A 15415-nucleotide genomic window follows, 5' to 3' on the forward strand; every position below is an offset into this window, starting at 1 on the left:
GCTACTTGAGGCTTTTCTATATTTTTGTTGATTTCTTCTTACTTTTTCTCGCCCGTACTTGAAGTATCATGTCAACTAAACATCAATAATTTTTGAACTTTTAACAATTTTGGGCAACAGAATAATTATATTGACATGTCAACTAGACCCACAATTTGAACCTCGCCTAAACTCTTGCATTTTCGGTTTAAAATTAAAAACACACATACTCGAACACAAATTCGTATTTGAAATAATCGAACGTAATTGATATATCAGTTTTTGAACACAAGAAGACATTATTTACCGAATCTTTCGCGAGGGGTACAAGTTTACATGGTCCAACAATCTTTAGTGGATGGAGATATTTTTGCTAACCTTTTATCCCTTATGAAAAGGTGCCAAGGATGATCATTATTCATGAAACCCACCTTCTATGAATCTATCAATAAGGGGGAAATGTCCTTGTAGCAGACATATATCTCAAACTCCCAAGTTGGTTGGTATTAAAGACTAAAAGACTAGCAAGTCAATTGTGGCAAAAAATAAGTTTCAATTCCTCATTGGCTCAATATTTCATTTTGTCTCGTGGCAAGAAATTCAAAGGTTCTTATTGTTTGTATAGACTAAAAAAAGAATCTTTTTTATTTATAAGTTAAGAAATTATCACCTGTCAGTTGAAATTCATAAAATTATATCAAAATAGATTTCTAGAAGAAAATAATATCCCAAAATCTCTTGGTACAGAGGAGAGAGAGAAACAGTGTAAAGTAATTGAGGCATGATATAAAGTATGAGATAAAATTTAGAAATCAACTTATGTAATAGAATCGATTTATCTTCGTGTACTCTAGAGGGAAGGACGTAAATTCAACTGTGGTCCGGTCGTGTATTCGGGGTAGAGTCTATGGTGTGCTAAGAAAAATGAGACCTCTTGTTGAATAATGCAAGAATAGAAAGAAACAATTATGACCAACTATTTCCAAGGTAGGATAAGATTGACTTGTCAAAGCTAGTCTTTCGTAGTTTCAATTTATGAGATCTTTTTTTTTTTGTTGAGATTTTATCTTCTTAAATATACATTTTGTCATGTCAATTAATCAATGTCTCTGCTAGCAATCAAAGTATGTCTTTAACACCCAATTGTTGATTCCTTAAACAGCTATGTTATTATTAGCCAATTGATTTCCTTTGGTATGCAGATGCCTAGTCAAACTTCATCAACTAGGGAATAACCTAAGTTTTTAAAAATTGTAACAAGATATATTTCTTTAGATACATATAATTATCAACAACTAACCTTCTTCATCAAAAAAAAAAAAACAACTAACCAAAAACCAATTCAATAGCTTGGACTAAAAGTTGGAGTGTTTTGTTCAAAAAATATGATGTGGGAAGTTTGTCCCGATATATTTATTTAAGTGAATAGTATATTAGACTTTGAAGATCAACTAGGTAAACATCCATCCGAATATTAATTTGACAAACGGCTACCAACACCCTCGTAAAACAAAAATAAAATAAGAAAATTAGACCGGTATGGCTAATCCCTGTGTTTGTGCCAAGTTTTAGTCGTGAAAATGCCCAAATACAATGTTGAGATCTCCAACTACAAAAAAAGTCATTAGTGTTCCAACAAATATTGTTTGTGATATTTGACTCCGTAGAAAAATTATTATTTTTAGTTTAGTATCTGTAAAATTCAGTTCTGTCAGATCTCCTTTCAGTTATGAAAAATAAAAAGTCTAGCACATGGAATATGCACCCGCAGGCCATTGCTAGTGGATAGAATCATTCGTCCATTACAATTACTAAACTCTCAACTCAAATTTGTGAGTATTGGCTGCTTCATTAGTATCTTTGGCACGTTTTTAATATGACTTGTATCTAATCACAATTTGATAGTTATATTATATTAATAAGTTTTGGGCAAATGAGAGGAATAAAACCATTGACTAGCCTTTCAATTTGATCAAAACAAAGGAGAGGGGATTTTCCTTTTCCATTTTGTCCCATTTTTTGAAGGTAGAGAGAACTAAGAAGTATCATAATTAAGAAATGGCCCGCTGCCAAATCAGCAAAACTTGGGAGCCCATTCTTTGTTTTGTTTTTGTTTTTGAGTCCATTCTTTGTTTCTGTTAGTGTTATTTTTTAACCAATTCTTTGTTTCATTTTGATGAATATTTGACTTAGCCACAAGCAATAAGAAGCAATTGCATAAGTAGCATATCCTTATCGTTATCCATTGAAATGCTCTAAAATAGAACAGTTCATTAAGATTTTAAGAACGACGGATTAAATATTATATAGTAGGATATATGCAGTCTCTAATTCTCTTAGGGGTTTTCGATGCTTCGTAAACTAATTTTTAGATTCTTTCATTTTAAATTAGTTAAATGAATATTGTATAAATTTAGGGAATTATACTATTCCATGCTAGAAGATAACTATTACCCTAACAAGTTTTGATTAACTAAACAATAATAATAAGATACTAATAAATTTTGATTTTTTAGACTTATTAAAACTTGGGTAGGTTATAATTGTTTTTTTTTTTTTTGTTGAAAGAGGTAGGTATGATTGTTATTATTGTTATTATGAAAAGTCTAGTGATGTTATTAGCATAAAAAGGATTCAAAGAAAAGTCTATAGATGTGTTCTTTCAAAATGAATAGGGAGTCAACCCTCAACCAATTCAAAGGCTGCTATGGCCCATGCATGGTGCATAGTTGATTAGTATCATTCTCATCTCCCCAAATGACTCCAAAAAGTATATGAAAAAAAGAAGGCACCTATATCGAATTAAGTAAAATTTAGAATCGGTCCATTCTTTTTCCATGTTGGTAATGTACAGAAACAAAAGTTTTATAGAAACTGAATACAATTTGTATTGATTTAGTATTATTAGCATTCTAGAAAGATTCGGAATTGAAACTTAAATATTCATATCATCTAAGTGATAGGATAAAAATATTTTATAGTAATATTTAATTATTTAAAATTCTTGTACTTATAATGTCTTAATTCCGTAGCTCTATGTAGTACTTCGCCTCGTTACAACTAGATGGTTCACTTGGATAAGATGAAAATGAATTATGTTTAAGAACTAGCTAAGACTTCAAATATAATCGCCAATTAAAAGATAGCTTGTTATATCGAAAATTCTATAAAAAAAAAACTTGCTAGTGGTAATTAAATTATTGCTAGGTAATAAGTGTACATTTGATAAAAGTCAAAGCAACTATATAAGTTATTGTCATTTAATATAGTTCTTCATGGTATAATTTGAACTTTGTAGTTGCAACTTTGCAAGAGCCATTATATCACTATCATTCAAAATGGACATCTTGGTCAATTTATGGATAACAATCAAATAAGATTTAGGGGTCAATATCTAATCCACATTATAATAAAGGATCAAATTAGAAAAACTCAAAAATCATTAACAGGACTTTTGCAACGACTCCTTTATAAGTGAGATTCACATAACAAACAGAACTCCATTGTTCTGTTTTCAAATAAACAAACAAACTGGAGCTACTCATGAATTTTTGCACACAAATGTTGTAAAATTCATTGTTTTGAAATCAAATTGAAAACCCATTTCTTCCTTTAGAATACAAGCCAAAGGGCTTCAAGAGAGAGAAAAGAAGACCCAGAAATTTGAAATTGATTCATCTCAAGATTTAGAAAGTTGTAGTATTTACCAACCCATTTAAGGTGAGTTTTCGTTCTTCCTTTAATTTTGTGTTCGATTTCGGATGTTGTTATTAAGTACTTTCATTTGATTTGTTCTTCTAGTATTTGTTTCTAAACCCAAAACCAAAGTTCCAAGTTTGTTGGCAAGAAAAAATTCCTTTTATAGAGATCCAACTTGTTCATTATCACCTACCCTATGCCTCCTCCCAATTTGCAATACTTGATTCAATGACATGAATATATAGGTTTGGGTAGTTTAGTATTCTTTTCAAACATTTAATTTTCAACGAAATCGGCCTCCTTTAAGTACTTACTGTAATAGTCCCACATCGCTTGGGAGATCGTCTGGAGCCTGGGCTATAGGTTCTTCCAGGTTTTGAACATGGCCCTGTACCTGTCGGACTTAGGTCTGGGTGTCAAAAGCGCCTAGGATACAGGTTCTTCAAGGTGTAGAACATGGCTCTGTACCTGTTGTACTTGGGTCTGGGTCTCAAAACCGAGAAAAAAAATATCGATAACTGTTAAGGCTTTGGGCGTTACACTAGCTTCATTTTTAGTAAAGTAGTTTTATTTGCTGGTTTGTCTATAACTTGACTATTTCATTGGCCTTGAAACAGATATGTTTGATCGAACGAGGGTTTCTCTAGTCTCGTTGGTTTTCTTTGTTGTCTTTATCCCTGCTGTTTTTGCTGGAAGAACTTCCCATGCAACAGTTGTTGTTAAAGGAGCTATAGAGATTGCAGAGACAGATAATAATTTCATTTGTGCAACCATTGATTGGTGGCCTCCAGAAAAGTGTGATTATAAGCAATGCCCATGGGGAAACTCCACAGTTTTAACTCTGGTAACGCTTCAATCATGTTCTTCTTTTTGCATTTCCATATTGAATTCGCTCAGTTAAGATCGAATAACATGAAGGGAAAGAAAGACTGATATCTTGTTTTCTTTTTCGTAGGACTTATCTCATCCTCTCCTTTCCAAAGCTATCAAAGGTTTGTTGTCTTAACTATATATTGTCGATCTTAAGAATATTATATTCTTAGTACTGATTTGTTTTCAACTTTCTGCCCAATATGTAGCTTTCAATCATTTGAGAATAAGAATCGGAGGAACTCTGCAAGACAAAGTGATATATGAAGTTGGAAATATAAACTCACCATGTCTTCCATTCAAAAAGATCGAAAATGAGTTGTTGGGATTTTCAATGGGGTGTTTACAAATGAGTAGATGGGATGATCTCAATGACTTCCTCAATAAGACGGGGTAATTGTTTCTCGGTTTATACTTCCCTTTCGTCGGTATATAAAAGGGAGTGATCATACAAATTGATATTTGATTCTTATGGTTGTAGGGCGATAGTAACGTTCGGTTTAAATGCTCTTAATGGGAGGCGTGAAACCAGACGAGGTGTTTGGGAAGGTCCATGGGACACTACTAATGCGCGTGACTTCATGAACTACACCATTTCAAAAGGATATCAAATCGATTCGTGGGAACTAGGTAAAGTATCAAATTTTTAACTACGACCGGTAATATTTCTCTATAGAAGCATTTTACTCGTCTCTAATATATTGTTTTTCTTGTTCAAGGAAATGAGCTGAGTGGAAAAGGGATTGGTGCAAGCGTTGGTGCGACAGAGTACGGCCTTGATTTAATCAACCTTAAAGCTATAATAGATGACTTATACAATAATTCCCACCGGAAACCATTGATTTTAGCACCGGGGGGGTTCTTTGATCGAGAATGGTTTGCTAAGTTTCTCGAAGTCTCAGGGCCAAACGTACTCGATGCTATAACTCATCATATTTACAATCTTGGTCCAGGTTAGTAATAGAGCCTTTAGCTTATATATAATGTTGATAGATAACAAAAAGTACATGAACAACTATAAGCCACATTTGTGAATGATAATGTTTCGTGTAAAATGTAGTATTTTGTACGATTTATAGGACCATTTTGAGGCTTTGAGCTAATTCAAATATCACTGTTTCTTTCAGGTAGTGATCCTCGTGTCTTTGATAATATACTGGATCCCGGTGTTTTAAGTGGGATAGCTGGAACTTTTAACAATGTAAAGGAAACAATACAAAGACACGGTCCGTGGGCTGCAGCTTGGGTTGGAGAAGCGGGTGGAGCCTACAATAGTGGCGGCCGTGATATATCAAATACATTTGTAAACAGCTTTTGGTATGTGTGCTTGACTTCGTCTTTCCCTTGAGTTTACATATCGTTCTTGTTTATGATCGATTTTCCTCTCTAGGTAAAGTGTAATAAAATTTTCGAATATTTGAATATGTTATTAGGTACTTAGATCAACTTGGAATGTCGTCGAAGTACAAAACAACAGTATACTGTCGACAGTCTTTGATTGGTGGAAACTATGGTCTCCTCGACACTACCTCATTCGTTCCCAACCCTGACTATTACAGGTTAGAATACCCCATCCTTTTCATAGGAATTCTGTTTTCATGTCCTTAAAACATGTTAGTCTAATACCCTTTCTTTATATCGGATTTGTTACTTATGATAGTGCACTTCTTTGGAGTCGGCTCATGGGGAAAAAAGTTCTAGATGTTCAAAGCGACGCATCACCCTTTTTACGAGTTTATGCCCATTGTTCTAAAGGAAAAGTAAGGCTCAAGTTATCTTGTTTTCTTAACCTTCACCTATTATTCCGATAACCACAAGTCTCATCTGTTTTTTATTCGATTGCTGTCACGTTACAGAAAGGAATTACCCTACTTATGATCAATCTAAGTACTCGGGCAGGCTTTAGCACGAGAGTTCTAAGCAACTTGCACCTCATGGATCTGGGAGACCAGGGGAGAAAAGAAAGTTCGTTTACTCGTGTTCTTAAGAAAGCGGTTTCATGGGTTGGAAGGAGAACATCAGACGAAAGAGTAACAAGAGAGGAGTACCATTTAACTCCACTGAATGGGAACTTGAGAAGTCGAACTATGCTTCTAAACGAGTCTCCGTTAGAGCTAACAGAGACAGGAGATATTCCAAAGTTGAATCCGATTCTTGTCGATATAAAATCTCCGGTATACATTGCTCCTTTGTCCATGGCTTTCATTGCTTTCCCAGAGTTCGACGCTCCCGCTTGTGTGTGATTTTATCTTCTACTTTAAGTTTTGCCTCTTTTTTTATACCAAGTCTTCATTTGTTATATAGCAGAGTGTAAGCTCATGCTATACCTAGCTGTATATACATGTTGTAGAAAGTAGATTTACATACAAGTTCATTTGCTAAGAACAATGTACATATTATACACTGTTAAACACTAGTATATACATATATAACATTCAATTGTACTTGATCAATATAAGATTAAAAGTTTTTTCTTCTGTTTTAGTGATTCCAATGATATTAGATCCACCAAATTTTGAAGTCATAGGAATAAGTTGTCACATTTGTCGTTCGTTGACGTTTGTGAAACTGGTCGTTCATGAATCCGGTAGGATTTGTCTTTGATGTTTGAGAAACTGGTCGCATTCGTCGTTCTTGAAACCATTTGGCTTTGACTGTTCCACCTTTTATGTGCACATCATATGGGGCGCTGCTTCTATTCTCTGAGTCTTTCTTTCGTCTCTGAAACATTTTTCATCATCTTTCTAGAAACAGTGTCTGACATGAGAGAGTTGTCACATGAGGTTTGTATGTACAGAAAAGACTCACTTCTCTAAAAATTACAAAAGAAGTAACATATTTAGCGTATAAATGGCGCAATTTGAAGCTGAATATTTGAAGATCAACTGACGTAATTTAAAATAGACCAAGGTCCAATTCTTTAATGACGAAAACCAATACATAATTCGGTTAACATTAAACTAACACGCAGAAAAGAAAAATAGTCAAAAACAACCAAAAAAACTGGAGATGGTATAACAAAAATCCCCTCTTCGCTCAGGTCAACCTTTGTGCTGCTTCTTTTGCTAGAACCCTGTCCTTGGCTTTGGTCTTGGCTTGAGATTTCGATCCCATAATACCACCTCCCCACTTCTTCCTGTGCTCGTCAAACTTGTCATTGAAGTTCGCCTATAAACAATAACAAATGTTTAGAGCAAAGCACGATGTTGTTTAGCCATCTAATCTTAAATCATCGAGAAAAATATCAATTTCATTACCTTGATTGCTTCCACAACCTTGCTGAACTCCATCTTGTCTTCGTTCTTCACTGATGTTAAGCACAAAGCTGAGGCTGTTTTCTTGTGGACAATCTATTATGGAGGGAAGAAACCATTTGTTAGGGGTCAATCAATTAAAGATTCTGTAAAATGGTCATGTTTGGAAATGAAAAAGAAACAAACCGCTCCAAGACGAGCCTTGCCCTTCACAATTGCGTAAGGGATCTCCATTTTTCGGCACAAAGCAGGAAGCCAGACAACAAGCTCAATTGGATCAACATCATGAGCAATCACTACCAATTGGGCCTTGTTCTACATTGATCAAAGAAAACAATATTCAACCTCAAATGACAGTAACAACAATGATAAATAGCACCAGTACCATTAAGATAAAACTAAGAAACCATTTTTTAAAAGAAAAAATAAGTTAAAAGTTTTAATATTCTGTAACAAAGAGCATCCAAAAATTGTTCCGGCAAGTATCAGGATATATATGAAAATGATAACCAAAAGAAAAGTACCTGCTCAATGAGGTAGGTAATGTGATTAAGTCCATATTTGACAACAATGGGCTTCTTCGACTCAACTGTCTTTCCCTCGGACTCAGCCTGTGCTCTTTTCAGAAGTCTTTCCTTCTTAGCAGCCTTGTCCTCTGGTCTGTACTTGAGTAGCATCTTAAATAGATTGGTTGCTGCACAAAAAATGTTGGACAAATTAAAACAAGCATATCAAAAAGATCTAGTACTACAAAAATCGTCATAAGTTCCTGCATTATATCAATAACTACACATAGGTGAAGTTAACAGAACAAACAAGATACAACAAGATATGCATACCAAGGTTCTTATCCAGAGTTTTGGTGAACTGATTCAAAGCAGGTGGAACCTTCAACCGTTGCTTCAAAATCCTCCTCTGCCTCTGAATGCGAACAACCTTCGGCCATTTGACAAACCTATGGAGATCCTTCTTTGGTGGCAAAGCCCCACCAATTCCAAATTGCTTTGGTCGCTTCTCGAACAATGGATTTACAACCTTGTCCTGTAAAATAATAAAATCCATTTGAGGATGAGTTTTGGAGAGCGGAAGACAAAATAATCCGTAGTAGTAAAATAATTATCAACGAAGGATTCACAACATATCCTTGGTGACATTGTTTGCCCTAAAAAACACATACTATAATTCCTAACCTAAACTTGATAATGTTTATTGCCAATATCACAGAGGGGAAAATAAAAATCAATAAACCTCTCTATTTACTACATACAATTTTTCTAAACACATAATTTCATCCTCCAAGATTCAAAGTGCTCATTTTTAACCATTTTATAAGGCAATGAGATAAGATTATCCAACAGAAGTAGATTAACATCTCAAGAACACAGTGCAATGATTCATCAACTAAAGCTATTCGAAAACAAAACGTAAAAAGATTGAATTTTTCCACTTTCTGTAAAACATTTGTAGAATGATCTAACACTTCAAAACCCTAAATGAAATGACTACTTAGATTACCTTTAACACAACAAAAGGCAATAACAAAGGGCATGTTTATAGTAGAAACAAAGGCAATTTAAGCAAATACATAAATGATTTGATTGACTATTTTGTTCAGACCAAAATGGAGAAGAAACTTACAGTCTTCTTCTTGGCGGGTGCTGGAGCCTTCACGCCTCTTTTGGGAGCCTATCAAAAGGATTAAACAATAAGATATGAGGGAATAACAGGTGAAACCCCTAAAATAAATGAAACTGAAGAAGATACTAAAATCTTCCATGGAAATGTTAAATCCTCAATCTGAAAACCCTAGAACTGAGATTCTAGTCGAATCCGAGTAGAATATAAGAAACTCGATCCTCTAATCAAGAGTCCATCTTGGTGGATTGAGGTAGAGAGACAAAGAAGAAAGACATTATACTTAGAGAGAGAGAGAGAGTACCATTGCTTCGCTGCTGGTGGTGAAGCTGAAGGAGGAGGAGTCGCTTTGTTTTTAAGATGAAACCCTAAATTTAGGGTTTGAAGTGTTATGACTTATGAGCACCAAAAGAAGGGAGCGGCTAAAAGCGCCTTTTAAAGTTATTATTAGCGCCTCAGAAATGGATTCACTCTCTAGTCTATCTTGTTTGACTTCCCACATTCATGGGCGCTCTTTTTTCGAACTTGTGAGTCCGAAAAAAGGAGAAGCATGCTCACGGACTCAAACCAGTCCGAGAAGCCTCGGACTGTAGGGTCTCAGATTGGTTCGAGTCCGAGTCCGAGTCCGAGTCCGAGAACACTAAAATTTTCAAATTTGAGGGAACCAAGTTCCACATACAAATCACTCGAAATCAACTTAAAATCAATCACAGACACTTTTCAAGCAAAATTCTTAAAAAGTAAGATTTTTAAAACCCTTGTGTAATAAGAAATAACAAAGGTCTCTTGAACCCGGTTTTCAGTCTCTTTATTCGATCAACGAACTATAGATGATACCCATCAAAATAATACAAAGAAATGTAAGGTTTTTGATGAAAATTATGAAAAAGAAAATCAAAATGAAAATGGAAGAAGATGAAAAAAATTCAAGGATTGCTCACGATGCTAATTACAAATCCATACGGGGTGCGAATAGCAATTCAAGGATTGCTCAGGATGCTAATTACAAATCCGAAGTGGTTGGTAGGTCAATTAGGTGTATATAACAATTTTGTAGGTGTCAAACACTTGGTTGTCCAAGTGCTTGATAGTGTTGACATAAACTCCAAAACTCAGGAGTTCCCAGATTCATGCTCAGAAGAGATAGAATTCATGGTTATTGAATTTGTGTTATTAAACGTATAAATAATGCAATAAGTTTGTCGGATTTTAGGCCTGTTTCATGTTGTTGGATTTTATGCCTTTTTCATTATCGATTTAACTTAGGCGGTTATCATGTTTATCACATCTTCATGATGTATCAATGGTTTGTAATGACCAACTGGAAGATGTGGTGGTGGTGATGGAGAAGAGAGAGAGAGAAAGATGTGAGGAAAAAATGGGTTGGTTCTGTCGTGACCCCTAACTGGTGACCAACTGCTGATTTGGTCCAAATGCCATGAGGATAGAATGGGAGGACTTGACATTTCACCCCTTTTTTGCTTTCTCCAACTCCGGAAACAATGCAAAGTAGTAGGCCTACTTCAACATGAAGATCTGCGAGTCGGTTCAGATTGGTCAAGCATATTGAGAGAGAGATGTTTGACCATTCTAGGACGGCTACATCGGTTGTGGTCAGCTGGTGTTGTGGTTGACCCACTTTTTGGAGCAATAAAAATCATCTTTCATAATGTCCCCTCTCCTCTCGGACATCCCAATAACGAACAGACATCGAAGAAGAAATCTTATGCCTAGTAAAGACTGGGTTTAAACACGAATTTTGACATTTGATACATTAAAATTGGAACTAAGGATTGTTGCATCAGTCCATATTCATTATGCAATACGAATATACAATGGGAATATATATTTCCTAGGCTATAAATATACATATAGTTTATTCTCGAACTCATCTCAATAAACATATGATCTTAACCTTTTAAACGAATCGACCAAAAAAGCCTTCTTATATTTAATCAACTAGTTAATACCTCATATAAACATTTGCAAACTTAGCAATTGAGCAAGCTATTCGGTAAAATGAGTATATATAGATATGTATATGAAAGGAATAGAGACTTTAGTTTAGCCTCTACCGACATCTTTTTAATATAATTCAGATTTTAAACAAACATAGCTAAACAAATTCAATACTGTCAAAACTAGTACCCAAAATATGATTTCATGTTTTCGTCTACGAATTTCTGACTTCACGGCGCAATGACAAATAGAGGCTGCAAAAATGAAAACCACAAAAATGGAAATAAGGCTATAGGAAGGGAAGTCCGGAGAGAGGAAAATGTAAAGAAGAAAAAGAAAGTACCGTGTCCACGCTAACAGGCTTCCCATCCTCAGCAAGTACCTCAACAACAGTTCCTGACTGATCCGACTGTCAAGAGAAAAAGAGCGAAAAAAAAAGACATGTAACTTAAGTCGGATTCTAAATCAAAGTATGGCATAGGAAGAGTTAGCTCCTAGTTTGACAACATTTCTCTACTGGACTGACTGATCTTGACGACTATCGTAGTTGAGTTCTCATCGAAAACATGATTACTAGTAGAACTTGAACACCAAAGTTCATGTTAATGCAATTTTTCCGTGGAGACTACACTTTTCATTCTGATGTCCCAAGGAAAATGTAACTCTCGACAGAGATAGATATATGCACAAGTGTTCCAGACTATGTCTCCTTTAGTTTGAGAAATAAAAGGGGATTAGACTTTGGACAATTTTATATAGCATATTCATCAGAGAATAATAGTTATCTGCATTTGAATTTATTAGATATGCAATGACAATTAGATACTTACTTCGATCTCGTTCATTAGCTTCATGGCCTCAATAATGCAAACCACTTGGCCTTTCTGGACCTTATCTCCAACCTGCAGAAAAATCGCCACATACAATTAACATAAGAAACATATTCAAGTCTAGTGGTGGGCAATGGGACATGCCGACCCGGAACGGCCCGACACTCCCATTTTTGGTCGTGTCATACCAACCCGCCACGCCACAAACTGGCTGACACAGAGCTTATATTTTTAGCTTTTGTCCCGTTAAACTCGGTCTGTTAGGGCACTGGCAATGGATGCCACGGGCTGTGAAGTGATACACAATACGTGCAAGGAGACAAGGTATTTGCCTTCACAAATGGTGGTTCGCCAGGACCAGGTGACCTATAAAAGGTACCGGCCATAGGGCACTTCAGAGGTGGGTGGGATGATTTGCTCTTCACAGGAGCTGGTGGCAAGGCCAAAACTGGAGCTGAAGTAGGATTAGCTGAGGCTGGAGCAGGTGCTGGAGCTTGAGGCACTTGGGATGAGTATATCGGCTGAGAAGGGGCTTGCATCATAACAGGAGCAGCAACTGAGGGTTGAGGCAAAGCTTCTTTTTTCCTTATAATAATCTCACAATCAAGCTGCTTCAGCTGCAGTTCGACAATGTCTCTTGAATCCACAAGCCTGTTCGAAGAAAGTAATATTAATTCAGAAGAAAAAGGGAAAACAGGATCTGAAAAAATTGTCAATGGTGTTTTTTTGCTTACTTGACAAGGTCTGAAACTTGATCCATAAATGCTGAGACGGTTGATGGATCCGAAGCTGCTTTTCGGGCAACAGGTTCCTTTTGTAGATTATCTTTCTTTCCCTCGGAAGATAGGATTTCCAACTTGTTTTGGGCTGTGGGGATAGAATTTGAGGATTTCTCCACTACCTTCGATTTTTACGAAGAAATAACAAATTAAGTTACAATCAAAGCTAAAAGCATCAAAATTTTTTTTTAGAAATAAAAATGATAACGGAATTATTCATACTATGATCTGCAGCTTACATCATTAAGTTGGGCATGAATCTTCCAAATGTTTGACCGGTTCTGGGTCCGCTCCTGTATGAACGGAAAAAGAATGAAATTGTTCGAAAGATTCTTCAATGCAGATACTCTTACAAGATAAGTGGTTCGGCAAAGCCACAAGAGGACATCAAGTAAAGCATGCACAAAACCTAATGATTTAAACTGTTTGTATTACCACCAGACAATCACTTATTGAGTAATGCCCACTTAAAGCATTATATAAGTGAAACATCAATCTGGGGTTTGTCATTCTATTCTTATACTATAGCTCATATGAGACGTATAATTCCAATTCATTAAAGTGCATCATTTAACTCGTGTTCTTATTTGTTTTGTGAGCTTCCTAGGTCTATACATAACCTGGATCAATGTATGGAAAAAGTTTAAACCTTAATGTGGGTTACTTTGATATAGTTAGGAGTCGCCTCAAGGCGGCGTATACCAATTCCGACCCATTCTTCAATATGACTTGCAACTTTCTCCTTATTGTCAACAACCCTTGGCTCGAGCGGTTACCAGGTTAGTTTCCACCCTTTAGGTCTCGAGGTCGAGACAGGTATTCATACATGTGAGAAAAGTCCCGCATGGGAGAATGAGTAACTAGCAACCAAAAATATAAAGTATAGGTCCTCTCCGCTCATGGCCAATTGGTTTTAAGTTGGATGGCCACAAACTTAACATGGTATCAGAGCTAGGCCCACACTTGATAGGCTTAAAAGTCACACGTGCTCCACGTCACCCAAAGAAATACACGTGTTAGGCTCAAAGAACCCCACACGTGAGGGGGCGTGTGAGAATAGTCCCACATGGGAGAATGGCTAGACCTTAGGTTCTTGGTTGCTAGATACCCATTCTCCCATGTGGGACTATTCTCACAATACCAAGTATGATGACCTTTCCCTCTCCTTATTATTGAAAGATAAAGAAAAAACAAGTTTTGAATTATCTTTTCACACACCATTATGATAATGGGGTATTCTCATATTCATAATAATTCTTGATCAATGATTCTTTTTTTTTTTTTCATTTAACCCAATTGCACTCTTTCTCTCTTTCTTTTTACTAAATAATTAACAACATCTAACCTAAGGGGTTTATGGATTTGAATGGATTAAATCCATCTAAGACCCCTTCTAATTCCTTCATAAAAAACTATCTTAATTAGCCATGCAAAAGAAAATCACAAGACATACCCATGGTTGCTATTAACATGCATTTCTAAAGAGAAAGAGAGAGGGGGATAAATAATGATACCTCAAATGTGGAGAGAAAAGGGTGACCCAGAGTAGAAGATGAAGATCCAGAGAGAAATGAGGTGGATTTGGGAGAAAAATTGAAGATGATAGTATTTGGGTTTTGTGGTTGTTGGGTTGGTGTTGATCCTCTGAGATATACTAATGATGATGAAAGAGAAAAAGACGCCATTGATGAGTTGACGAAGAAGAAGGACGGAAGAAAATAAATAATCCAATTAGAACCAGATTTTGAGGGGGAAAACAGAACAAAATGTGGGGATGGGAGATTACTATTTATGGGCGATGGAAACGAAGAAGAAAAAATGAATCAGCTTTTTGTTTTCTTCTTCTCATTTGATTCCACTTGTCTTATGTTTTCCTAGTGAGTGAGGTGTTAGTTTTGTCCTTCTTTTGGTTGATTCAATCTGAGTCAGTTGGAATCTGAGTCGTCTGAATTAAATGGACTAAAATCAAACTAAATTAGCCATTTAGATTAGTTGTGGTGCCCCAAATTTCGAATGTCTGGTCGCCTTGAGATCGAGTATCTAAGACCTTCAAATTGGATTATGACAAGCAACTTGTTTATCGCTTGTACACAACCAATTTTTGAAAAACAAGTTAGTCGAGTCAAAATCAAACAACACTAGAATTCCACTACCCATCAAAACCCATTGTCTTAGTTTTTGTCACTCGCGTCCAAAATTCAGAAGGCATGGGGTTTTGTTTTTGACGAAAACTCCACGAATCTACCGAAACGCCTTAGCACTTACTAATCTTGAACATGCACTTTTAACCATGACTTACCCAAGCTATATGGTGCTATCACAATATCCCACCTTTGGCCACGAGTCATCAACGACTCTCATACCATCTGTATCATAAGGCTTAACAATTATCAATATTGTCTCAGATTTT

The 15415-nt window shown here is 35.9% G+C and overlaps 3 protein-coding genes across 3 annotated transcripts; 1 reads left to right on the plus strand and 2 right to left on the minus strand.

The window, feature by feature from the left end:
• Positions 1 to 3451: 3451 nt before the first annotated feature.
• Positions 3452 to 7001, plus strand: LOC147553017 (heparanase-like protein 2). Its single transcript, XM_086669032.1, has 10 exons — positions 3452 to 3699; positions 4296 to 4522; positions 4634 to 4670; positions 4758 to 4941; positions 5030 to 5178; positions 5268 to 5501; positions 5676 to 5865; positions 5982 to 6107; positions 6209 to 6308; positions 6405 to 7001. Exons 2-10 carry the CDS (start codon positions 4298 to 4300, stop codon positions 6789 to 6791), a joined length of 1632 nt encoding a protein of 543 aa, XP_086525158.1. The 5' UTR covers positions 3452 to 3699; positions 4296 to 4297; the 3' UTR covers positions 6792 to 7001.
• Positions 7002 to 7442: 441 nt separating this feature from the next.
• Positions 7443 to 9887, minus strand: LOC147553018 (large ribosomal subunit protein eL8y-like). The gene is made up of 7 exons (XM_086667604.1): positions 9742 to 9887; positions 9441 to 9488; positions 8642 to 8843; positions 8327 to 8496; positions 7989 to 8117; positions 7806 to 7898; positions 7443 to 7716 (listed from the first exon to the last, which is right to left on the minus strand). Exons 1-7 carry the CDS (start codon positions 9742 to 9744, stop codon positions 7585 to 7587), a joined length of 777 nt encoding a protein of 258 aa, XP_086523730.1. The 5' UTR covers positions 9745 to 9887; the 3' UTR covers positions 7443 to 7584.
• Positions 9888 to 11447: 1560 nt separating this feature from the next.
• Positions 11448 to 15023, minus strand: LOC147553019 (biotin carboxyl carrier protein of acetyl-CoA carboxylase 2, chloroplastic-like). The gene is made up of 7 exons (XM_086665795.1): positions 14520 to 15023; positions 13245 to 13298; positions 12961 to 13127; positions 12559 to 12877; positions 12227 to 12298; positions 11740 to 11805; positions 11448 to 11650 (listed from the first exon to the last, which is right to left on the minus strand). The coding sequence occupies exons 1-7, from the start codon at positions 14688 to 14690 to the stop codon at positions 11627 to 11629; spliced, it is 873 nt and encodes a 290-aa protein (XP_086521921.1). The 5' UTR covers positions 14691 to 15023; the 3' UTR covers positions 11448 to 11626.
• Positions 15024 to 15415: the final 392 nt, after the last annotated feature.

The sequence above is a fragment of the Eschscholzia californica genome, unplaced genomic scaffold, assembly GCF_041429995.1.
Source record: "Eschscholzia californica isolate CP2 unplaced genomic scaffold, dmEscCali1.0.p SCAF_3, whole genome shotgun sequence".
NCBI classification, from domain to species: Eukaryota; Viridiplantae; Streptophyta; class Magnoliopsida; order Ranunculales; family Papaveraceae; genus Eschscholzia; species Eschscholzia californica.

Coding starts and splice junctions, on each gene's coding strand:
- LOC147553017 (XM_086669032.1), top strand. CDS start 4,298: ATGTTTGATCGAACGAGGGTTTCTCTAGTCTCGTTGGTTTTCTTTGTT. Junction 4,523..4,633: donor ACTCCACAGTTTTAACTCTG/GTAACGCTTCAA, acceptor TCTTTTTCGTAG/GACTTATCTCATCCTCTCCT. Junction 5,179..5,267: donor AATCGATTCGTGGGAACTAG/GTAAAGTATCAA, acceptor TTCTTGTTCAAG/GAAATGAGCTGAGTGGAAAA.
- LOC147553018 (XM_086667604.1), bottom strand. Junction 8,118..8,326: donor TTACCTACCTCATTGAGCAG/GTACTTTTCTTT, acceptor TGATCAATGTAG/AACAAGGCCCAATTGGTAGT. Junction 7,899..7,988: donor GCAAGGCTCGTCTTGGAGCG/GTTTGTTTCTTT, acceptor CCTCCATAATAG/ATTGTCCACAAGAAAACAGC.
- LOC147553019 (XM_086665795.1), bottom strand. CDS start 14,690: ATGGCGTCTTTTTCTCTTTCATCATCATTAGTATATCTCAGAGGATCA. Junction 13,299..14,519: donor CTTTTCTCTCCACATTTGAG/GTATCATTATTT, acceptor CCGTTCATACAG/GAGCGGACCCAGAACCGGTC. Junction 12,878..12,960: donor CAAGTTTCAGACCTTGTCAA/GTAAGCAAAAAA, acceptor TTCTTCGAACAG/GCTTGTGGATTCAAGAGACA.